Source organism: Megalobrama amblycephala, linkage group LG17 (assembly GCF_018812025.1).
Source record: "Megalobrama amblycephala isolate DHTTF-2021 linkage group LG17, ASM1881202v1, whole genome shotgun sequence".
Classification (NCBI taxonomy): domain Eukaryota; kingdom Metazoa; phylum Chordata; class Actinopteri; order Cypriniformes; family Xenocyprididae; genus Megalobrama; species Megalobrama amblycephala.
This window is the reverse complement of record NC_063060.1, coordinates 29240384-29251641: the sequence shown is the minus strand read 5'-3', so window position 1 is coordinate 29251641 and position 11258 is coordinate 29240384. Positions and strand designations below refer to the sequence as shown.

At 36.9% G+C, this 11258-nt stretch overlaps 1 protein-coding gene across 1 annotated transcript; it reads left to right on the top strand.

Annotated features, from left to right (window-relative positions):
• Positions 1-1380: 1380 nt before the first annotated feature.
• ptgs2a (prostaglandin-endoperoxide synthase 2a) lies at positions 1381-5195 on the top strand. Its single transcript, XM_048163405.1, has 9 exons — positions 1381-1541; positions 1673-1789; positions 1881-2024; positions 2114-2418; positions 2521-2604; positions 2939-3185; positions 3270-3556; positions 3866-4013; positions 4446-5195. The coding sequence occupies exons 1-9, from the start codon at positions 1481-1483 to the stop codon at positions 4856-4858; spliced, it is 1806 nt and encodes a 601-aa protein (XP_048019362.1). The 5' UTR covers positions 1381-1480; the 3' UTR covers positions 4859-5195.
• Positions 5196-11258: the final 6063 nt, after the last annotated feature.

Here is an 11258-nt window from a genome sequence, read left to right as displayed (position 1 = left end):
ACCGGTTCAAAGAAATGAATCATTCAAACGAATCGATTCGCTAAAATAGTAACATTTTGGGCGGACGCTCGCAAACTCTTTCCCCGCCCCTGTTCTTCATATTTCACAAGGACTCTGATGGACACAGTTGGGGAATTATTTCAGCGCTAGGCTATGTTGTCTTTCTATGCTTTTCTTTTTCTCATTGGTCTATTGCCTATTGTAAACGTGAAATGTCGTTACATGCGTAAGTGTTTAGGTTTTCAGTTTAAATATTTATTTAATAGCCTAATAATAATAATAATAATAATTCAATTATAACGCATAAAAATAATGCAAAATCCATTCAAGATTACGAATGAATGTAATAGCGATATTTGCTCTAGATGGCGCTCATGAGCTGGAATTGAATGCCCGATTGCCCGTATTATCACTGGAATGCCCGTATTATCTACATTGCCTTGAGGTTTCCTTTTTCCCACCTAAAGCCATATCTATAAAACAATTACTTTACTTTAAACAGATACATCCTATTTTGGAAGGACACACACACACACAGGTTTGTTTTTGTGAATGTGGGGACATTCCTTAGGCGTAATGGTTTTTATACTGTACAAACCGAATTTTCTATCGCCCTACACCACCAACCACCTAAACCTACCCATCACAGGAAACTGCGCACAGTTTTACTTTCTCAAAAAAAACTCATTCTGTATGATTTATAAGCCTTTTAAAAAATTGGGACATGGGTAATGCCCTAATAAGTCACCCTCTCCTTGTAATACCTATGTCATACCCGTGTCATTATACAAAAAAAAAAAAAAATTGTCCTATCTTTGTGGGGGCTCTCCATAGACGTAATGGTTTTATACTGTACAAACTACCCCTTACACTAACCCTACCCCTAAACCTACCCACCACAGAAAACCTTCAGCATTTTTCCATTTTCAAAAAAAAAAAAAAAAAAAAAAAAAAAAAGCTCATTCTGTATGATTTACAAGCTTGTTTCCTCATCGGAACCTCAATAATTATATAATTATAATTATTATATAATTATAATAATAATTATAGAATTATAATTATAGGCTATATTACTTAATATAGCCTATTGTAACTCTGAATATAGCTATAAAAACCATTAAGATGTTTTTATTAGGTTTATATCTATCTATCTATCTATCTATCTATCTATCTATCTATCTATATATATATATATATACCAACGGTTTTTACTAACAGATTATTTCAATTTTATTTAATAATTGAAGACATCTTCCTAAATATAAATCCTTGTTGAATGTGCCACTTGTGGAAAAATGCAGTCTGCTCTTGACGTTACCTTACTTTTTTTTTTTTGGACATCTTGGAAATTGCGCAAGAGTACTTCCTTCCCAACAGCAGTTAAAAGGCGCAGGATCGCATCAAGGCGCACAGAATTTCACGAGCTACCAGAGTACGCGTCTCTGCTTCGGTGTAGGACATTCTAGATAAAACTTCTGGAATGAATAGACTGGTTTGCCTGGTGCTACTTTCAAGCTTTTGGATCTTTCCCGGTGAAGGATGTAAGTCAGCTCAGCTATAGCAGTGTTAGACTGACGAGCTTCTTTCACAGTTTGATTGTTCCATCCAAATGCAATAACCTATAATCATGCATGGAAATAATCACTTTTTTCTTTATGACTGTTTCTTGCAGACGACCCTTGCTGTGCACAGCCTTGCCAAAACCAGGGTGTGTGTTTATCCAAGGGCGCTGATGCTTATGAATGTGACTGTACCAGGACAGGTTATTATGGTGAAAACTGCACTACCCGTAAGTCTGGCTATGGATTGTCTTTACAAATAAACATTTTACATAGAGAAAATGTGTGAACACTCAACACTGTTTTTTTCTTGCCTCACAGCTGAGCTTCTCACACGTATCAGATCAGCTCTGAAACCACAGGCAAACGTAGTGCATCACATTTTAACGCATTATAAATGGATCTGGGACATTATCAACAACATTTCTTTCCTGAGAGATGGTATAATGAGTTACATCTTGACATGTAAGTTGAATTAAGTTGATATCAAGTGTAAAACTGAATGTAATTAACAAAAACACAAAGTTAACTATTGCCTTTTTCTTGTTTTACAGCAAGGTCCCATTTGGTCGACAGCCCGCCGACGTACAATGCAGATTATCACTACAAAAGCTGGGAAGCGTATTCTAACCTGTCCTATTACACCCGCACCCTCGCCCCATTGCCTCAGAACTGCCCTACGCCTGATCTCCCAAATGCAAAGCAGGTGGTGGAGAAAGTGCTGTTGAGGAAACAGTTCATCCCTGATCCACAGAGATCCAGTCTCATGTTTGCTTTCTTCGCCCAGCATTTCACTCACCAGTTCTTCAAGTCTGACTTTAAAAAAGGACCAGCCTTCACCAAAGCCCTGGGTCATGGAGTAAGTGGCATTCAAAGCTCTGTCATTAACCATTTTACATCCCATCTAAAGTGTCTAAAGTGGAACTACAATGCAATTTCTAAATGTTCTCTAATGTTTTAGGTGGACTTGGGGCATATTTATGGAGAGACGCTGGAAAGACAACACAAACTTCGTCTATTTAAAGATGGAAAGCTAAAATATCAGGTTTGTGCTAGAATGAGACAAATGGACATTCTGTCATCATTTACTCATCCTCATGTTGTTTCAAACCTGTAAACACAAAAGACGCCATTTTGAAGAACCGTTTTTGTCCATAGTAGGGACCAAAAAACATTGGACTCCATTGACTTTTTTCAAGACTTCTTCAAAGTATTTTATGTTCCTCAGAAGAAAGAAAGTCATACAGCTCATATTTGGAATGACATGAGAATGAGTAAATAATGACCAAATTTAGGGAAACTCCAGCTTTTAAATGGACACAAATATTGATTGTTGGTTTGATGTGTAAAAGTTAATGAAAAATGTTTTTAACCCTTAGGTTGTGGATGGTGAGGTGTACCCTCCGCTGGTGAAGGATGTCCAAGTGGACATGCACTATCCTCCTCATGTCCCAGAGCAACATAAATTTGCTGTGGGCCATGAAGCCTTCGGTCTGGTTCCAGGTTTGATGATGTATGCTACCATTTGGCTCCGTGAACACAACCGTGTATGTGAGATCATGAAGCAAGAGCATCCTGACTGGGATGACGAGAGAATCTTTCAAACCACTCGTCTCATCCTGATTGGTGAGTCAAGGTCGAATCATCTAAAACATTACTAATCTTCACAATTTTGAACAGGGATTAAATATTCCTGCTTTTTTCTCCCAGGTGAGACCATCAAAATTGTAATCGAGGACTATGTTCAGCATCTGAGTGGCTACAACTTCAAGCTCAAGTTTGACCCAGAGCTTCTCTTCAATCAACGCTTCCAGTACCAGAACCGCATTGCAGCCGAATTCAACACTCTGTATCACTGGCACCCGCTGATGCCCGACAACTTTCAGATCCAGGATCAGGTCTACGGCTACCACCAGTTTGTGTTTAACAACTCTATAGTGACCGAACACGGCATCAGCAACATGGTGGAGTCCTTCACCAAACAGACGGCTGGAAGGGTGAGAAAGCTTCTTGGAGAAGCCTTATGTTGTTCAAAACTTGCTTTCTTCTGTGGAACACAAAAAGAAGATATTTTATAAAATGTTTCAGGTTTTTTTCCCCATATAATGAAAATGAGTGAGATCTTTTTGGATCCCATTGACTTTCATTGTATGGACGAAAAAGTTCTTCAAAATATCGTCTTTTGTGTTCCACAGAAGAAAAAAGTCATACACGATTGAAATAACATGAGTGTGCATAAACGTCTGTCCATCTTTAACTAAACTTTACTGTTTTTGCTAATTTCTCTCATTTTTTTGTGTGAACAGGTATCTGGTGGACGTAACCTGCCGGCTTCAGTTCAGGGAGTGGCTGTTAATGCTCTGGAGCATACCAGACAGATGCGCTATCAGTCTTTCAATGCCTACAGAAAACGCTTCAACATGAAGCCCTACTCATCCTTTGAGGAGATGACAGGTAAGACAAACCGTGAACATCACTGGTGTCAATCCTATAGGCCCATTCACACCAAAGATGATAATTATAACTAAAAAGTATTAATAATCATTCTAATCTATGAGAATACGGATGTCTACGCTACAAATACAATGATAACGACACAGAAGAACTATACTGTAGGAATCAATCACAGAACAAATTTTTCCAGTTGATGAATGATAAAAACTTGACAGCCAATCAGAATTCACCTGAGTTTAAAGCACTTAAACAACTGTGCGCTTAAAAAAAGAGTGTTATCATCTGTTGGTGTGTACATTAATATAGTTATCATTCTTAGTGCCTAAAATATGGCAAAAATTGACAAAGAACTCTTTTTATACAGAATTAGAAATGAGATTATGAAAAATACACCTAATATTAAATCCTAACTTTTTTTGTATGGTAAAACAGGAGACAAGGAGCTGGCAGACGAACTGAAGAAGCTGTATGGTCACGTAGACGCGGTTGAGCTGTATCCTGGCCTTCTTGTGGAGAAACCCAGACCCAACGCTGTATTTGGGGAGACTATGGTGGAGATGGGAGCCCCCTATTCTCTCAAAGGGCTCATGGGAAATGCTATTTGTTCTCCTGAATACTGGAAGCCCAGCACATTTGGTGGGAAAGTTGGATTTGACATTGTTAACACAGCCTCACTGAAGAAGCTGGTGTGCTCAAATATCAATGGACCCTGTCCGATGGTGTCCTTTCAGGTGCCTGATGTGAAAGTTCAGAGTTCAGAAAACACGAATTCAAGCTCAGTGCACTCCACACAAAATAATGTTAATCCAACGGTTGTTTTGAACGAGCGGCGTTCAGAGTTCTAAAATATTCATTGCTTTCACCATGATACTTGATGTCATATTTAATTTATTTATTTGTGTATTTATTTATTTATTTTAATAATTTATTTCAATGATGTATTTATTGCTGATTTTTCATATTGTTATTGACTTGCAACATGCTTTGTAATATTCCTTTTTTCGCATACTTGAAAAAAAAATCATGCGATGTTCTCAGATGCTTTTGTGTAACAAGTGTGGATTTTTCTATCAAATGATAAAAGTAGCTGTTTCTGAAAATTGGATATCCCCATTAATCACAATCCACATTACTGTTGACAGTAATGTGCATTTCTTGAATAAAAACTTTTTTATATTTTAATATGTTTTGTGTCCATTTTTATGGCAATTATTCTTACACAATTAAATATTATATCTACTCATATGAATAGAAATATATACACTGCCATTCAAAACTCTGTGGTCTGTAATGGGAAAGATTTTTAAGATTAAGCATATAAAGAAAGTATACAAAAACACAGTTAAGGATATAACTAAAATAAAATAAAAAACATTTTTAAGAAATGAATATTTTTAGTGACAATTTTATAAAAGATTTTTATTTCAAATAAATGCTGTTCTGAACTTCTACTCATTAGAATAGAAAGAATACTAAAAAAATGTATCACGGTGCCTACAAAAATATTAAGCAGTACAACTGTTTTTTTACAACACTGATAATAAGAAATGTTTCTTGAGCAGCAAATCAGCATATTAGAATGATTTCTGAAGAATCATGTGACACTGAACACTGGAGCAATGATGCTGAAAATTCAGCTTTGCCTTCACAGGAATAAATTACATTTTGAGACATTAAAATAGAAACGAATTATTTTAAATTGTAATAATATTTCACAATTATCTGTATTTTGATCAAATAAATGCAGCCGTGGTGAGCATAAAAGACTGTTTTTAAAAATGTCCTACAAATTTTGTCCAATCTTAAGAAAGCTTGCCATACAACATTTATTGAATGGATACTTGATACTTTATTGGATGCATATGCATTCTGAGGAGTACAGATTATCATAAAATAATTGTTCTACTGTTCTGATTCATTGGATTATGCTAAAGTTATGTTTCATCCACTGTGCTTGGCCCTGTAATTGCTGTAACAGCTAAAACCTTTCTCACATTACTTTTAATAAAAGTCTTTCCAGGGAAATTGCTGAACTCTCTGAACTTGCAAAGCGGTGTGTTTGCCAAAAATGAGGCTGCATGGGGAAAAGCAAAAAGCAAATCAGTGACTCTCATGAGCCAGCAGTGGTAGCAGGTCCAACTTCCCAACTGGCTTTGCATGATGTGATGCATACTGACTGCAATGAACCCAGACAAAATAACACCACCGTATTGACCTGTGTCAACATTCGCTGTCAAGCTCCATAACAATCAAGCTGAAAAAATACACAGCAAACTGCACAGGGTGACGTGCGGGAATGTGCTCATTGTAGGGCAGGAAAATTTTTGCCATGGCAACTCTTCTGGGAAAGTGGTTTAGTGCCTTAAATGTGCTAACTGGAAGAAAAAAAAGAGTTTACTTTTCCCAGACGACAGGAAGAGTTCAAATGCAGAAGACTGCAGATTCTCTGTGAGGAGGGAAGTTTTCTGTTTAAGACGTAGATAAAGGGAAATGTGCAAAAATACAGTGGTTAGTTGAGGGTAGCCTAAATATAATAGAATATTGACTAAAAAGTATTCTTCATGGCTTCTCATTTATGAGGGATAATTTGAAGTTAGGGAAATAAAAGGGTGGAACTTTTTCATTGCTTGAAAAGAAGGAAAGGCTCAGGCAGAAAATATCAAAACAGTTTATTGCACTGCACCGAAAGTGTGTCTGCCCACAATAATCTAAAAAGGATAAAATGTTTATTAGAGAAACTGGGCCATTGTGTTGAGACAATTCTTTGGGTGTTTCTGGGAACTTTCAAGAAAGGCTGTACCAGCACCAACATGCCAAACAAAACCTGCTGAAAAATGTCTTATTCATTGGTGTGGTGAGCCAAATTACCTAAGTGACAGTTGAAAGTGAGATGGATGTTTAGTCTAAGGGAAAGGAAGAGCAAACGTCTCAAAGGCTTGTGTTTATACAACACATCACTCAACAAGGGTCAACTGGGGTTACAAATCACTGATGCAATTAAGGTTACGAAACCCACATGCTCCACTACACGTGTGTTGTATAAGAAACAGGAAAGAGCTGGAAACTGACTGGTTAGAAAAGAAAAGTTGGCCAAGGATTGTGTTGCGCTGACCAGACTCGATTCTAACAGACAGAACTTAGCTCAGGACTTGGCTTATAGCAACTACACTGAAAAAAATATTAACCTAAAATTGTCACGTTTTCAGTTTGTGTTTGGACTTTCTGTTTCTATTTTGATCAGCTCCTTTGTTCAGTTTCCCGCCACTCCTTTGTTTCTATGGTTACCATCATTGAGTTCATTTATCCCAGCGGTGTCTTGTTAGCTCCCCTGTTTGTTCTTGTATTTAAACCTGTTTCTTTCAGTTCCCTCCCTGTGTTCCATTCGGAAGGGCTCATCCCTATGCCCTAATCCCTTCAAAGGGTTTAACTATTTTTTTGGAACGCACACTTCTGCGTCATCTTAACGGGACATTCAAGGATTTCTCCTCTGGTTTACTTTTTGTATTAATACACATTCATTTACTGTAACATTATAAGCTACTGCCGGTCTTTGACGTTAAATATAATGTATATTGTGTCTATGTATCTGAAACATTTGAATTGACTGATAAAGGTAGCATTAAAGCATTTTTGTTGAAGTACAATGTCATTTTGACCATAATAATGTACCAAATCTAACTTGTATAAATATGACAGTAGTATAGAAAAATACTATACATACATTTCTAGGTAAAATCAAACTCCGAGCCTCCTGTACCTATTCTGTGACGTCAAACAACTTCCCCGTGCAAAGGATCATGGGGGCCCGAAGTGTCCATCAGTTGTACCCTTCGAAATCCTTCATTCCGAAGGGCCAGTTTTGAACACTTCAGTTTGGAACGACCCTTCAAAGTTGTTGAGAGTTTGTTTTGAGTTTGTTTGAATAAAGAAGCTGCTGCATCATCCTGACTATATTCCTTTGTGCTGCAACCAGCATCCCTGACAGAAATGTGGTAACATCTAAATTAACTAGCTGAATCATCCTTATACACTAAATAATACCTATTTATAGAAAAGAAGAAAGAAAGGCAACAACTGCAAGTTGCCACTTAGTCTCATTAAATTGATGTTCAGTCCAGACTGAATGAGAAGACTACTGTCTTTTGTCCAGTTGTGAAAAACATACTGCTCAAATTCAGACGATGATGATTAACTCTCTCTCAGCATCTACATATATTTCATAATAAGCTCAAACTAATGCTGTACACTCTTAAGGTTAAAATAGTAAATAGTAAGGATTTTTAAAAATATAGGGCATAACTATAAAATGCGTATTAAAATTATGTTATTTCATGCATTCTAACTTATTTACACTGTTAAAGAGTTGGATTATCATGCTAAACATGGCCAAAGTTTAAAAACACGAGTTGGATGTATAACAGGGTATTTATGTGCCAAAAAACCCTCTTCAGATTGCTCACAAACTTCAGACATTTTTTTCGAGTATGGCCCTTTATTATGTAATAAAGGGCAGAATTCATTGTACGGGCACTTCTCCAAGAAGAGCGTGCGCGCACACATCGACCTGGGCTGCGTTTCCCAAAAGCATCGTAAGCCTAAGTTGATCGTAGCTCCATTGGTTTCAATGGAGCTACGATCAACTTAAGCTTACGATGCTTTTGGGAAACGCTGCCCAGAGCGAGACAGCAAGAGCATGCTCATCAACGTGCTTCGTCCGGCTTCATTGGCGACGCTGCACAGGACTTGCTCGAGAAAGATTTGTCACTTTGTTTTTAGACCACGTAATCAACAATGTCACCAAAGAAGTGTGTTTTTGGTTGTGAGGGAAAGATAACCTTGCTTGAACCCCGTGTTAAGTTGAGCTGAGAGATTTGTGCTCATGCATTACATTGATGCGCTCTCGATATTTGTTATTAAAATAACCATAGAAACTGATAGTTGCAATCACTTTTTTATTGGTTAAAATGAATGGAGAATGTCGTGTTTTTCCGTGGCTGCTCGAGCCCTCAGGATCTGCGCTTATGGTTTCAAAAACAAGGCCCAGTTCTACGCTGGATTTACAGATCGTTTGAAACTGAAAGATGGAGCGGTCACAGCGATAAAAACTGCAGGTGGTGAGTAAAACTGCATCAGATGTCTGTTTTGTTGGCTATAGACCTTATGTAGCCCCGCCCCTTTTCAGCGCTGCGCTCGTTGTCTTTTGACTTCCGGTTTGTATTTCCACAGCGATCTTACGTATTTATGAATGAACTGTTCATTTTAAAATCTTCCCGGTCTACTGACATTTGTTAAGACACCTGCTTTAAACATAACAGTGCTAATGATAACTTTCATTAACTCTACAACAGGTAAATCCACTTCACCAGCTAATTATTCTTCAACAGCGATGCCATAGAAATATACAGAGCTACCGCAAAACGGAAGTTCAAAGACAATATTCTAAAGATGGCGGCACACTTGTTTCTCTGGTAAATAAGACCACTTTGGAGCAGACGTCACAATTACGTCACTTGCAGCTGCGCGCGCATACTGGTTGCAGAAAAATAGCGGTAGCAATTGAAGGAAAATGTGCAAAATCCACAGGATAAGAGAAAAATGTTTTGTTGTGCCTCTGGATGTTGGAATCGGAATGCAAAAAATATAGCCTTCATTTTTAAAGAAAACTATCGCTGAAAACGTCCTTTGAAGATAAACAGAGACGTTTCACAGACTTGACTGATGACACCTGCAAGGACTATTAAAGCAGGAATTTGATGTAAACAGTAAGTCTACATAATTCACATATGCAGTTCAGAGGACATACATACATAGCAGTTACACGGCATGAAATAATTATAATTAAAATAATTTAAACCTATAATATTTTACATAGATAACTTTTAAACATAATAATTTTTATTTCACAATTCTACTTTTTTTTACTTGCATTTGCGTGTTTATTACTCCCAGTTCGGACTTTATAACTCGCAATTGTGAGTTTATTTCACAATTCTGAGGGGGAAAAAGTCAGAATTGCAGGATAAATTGCAATTCAGAAAAGACAGAATAACGAGTATATCTCACAATTCTGTTTTTCTTTGTAAGAAATGTGAGATGTAAACTCAGATTTGCGAGAAATAAAAGTCAGAATTGTGAGATATAAACTCGAAATTAACTTTTTTTATTCTTTAATTTGTGGCTTCCATAGACTTCTACTGCTCAACCGTCATTTTCTGCAACCAGCTAGGCTCCGCCCACAAAAAACGTCATCGCTGTTTGCAAACACAACACGAACGTAGTGAATTCATAAATTCATTATTCATCACTCACTATACGCTATATTCATTATAGTGATTCAAAAGTTATCCAGGGATAATGTGAAGGTGTATTGTGTGTGTTTAAATACATTTGTTTAGCTGACCATTGATAGCTTGCAGATGATCACTACGCAAAAGTCACTCTCGTCACTCTTTAGCTCCGCTCACACGGCACGCCTCCAGGCGCTCGGCTGTTTTCGGAAAGACTGGGTACAGCGTATGTATCTTTTATAAATATGATAAAACTAAAGACTTTTCGGAGATATGAAAGATGCATACTCTATAGGTACTCAAGATTAACATGAGATTGGCAGAAACTGTGTGTGATACCCCCCTTTAAGAAAATATATAAAATGCAAATGTTAATTGACAATTTGTTAACTGACATGACTTTTCCAGGTCTAGAAAAATCTATAATTTTATAGTATAAAGTATAATTTATAGCATATTTTCATTTTTTTTTCAAAAAACAAATAAACAAACAAACAAACAGTTGAATTAAAATAAGTAATCTCTTAATCTGTAGTTGTTATTTTAATGCATGTTTTGTCTTATTTTAAAACATTTTTAAATAATCTTTGTCAGGATTATTGTCTTTTTGTTCCATTGTCTTTTTGTTAGTGTCTGCTGTCCACACGAACACGGGTATTTTCAAAACAGCACTGTCGTGTAGACACTGAAACCGGAGATTTTGGCCAGTGATATTGGAGTGCGCAATTTTATCTCCTTTGTTTGACGTCAGATTGTGCAACATTATCTCCTTTGTTTACATGAGACAAGTCTATGCAATGAAGGACGTAGCCAAAATATTGCTGCCAATAACTGTGCTAACAGGGCTTATATACAGATACATGCACAGTTCTCCCATTATATTGCAGAACAGAGGCATCAGAATGCAATACTATGCAGGTAACTGCTTATGACAATGTTTTTTTTTTTTTTCAATTTG

Excerpts from the sequence above, each read along its gene's own strand:
- ptgs2a (XM_048163405.1), top strand. The coding sequence starts at position 1,481 with ATGAATAGACTGGTTTGCCTGGTGCTACTTTCAAGCTTTTGGATCTTT. Across the intron at positions 1,790-1,880 it reads TGGTGAAAACTGCACTACCC|CTGAGCTTCTCACACGTATC; the intron begins GTAAGTCTGGCT and ends CTTGCCTCACAG. Across the intron at positions 3,557-3,865 it reads CCAAACAGACGGCTGGAAGG|GTATCTGGTGGACGTAACCT; the intron begins GTGAGAAAGCTT and ends TTGTGTGAACAG.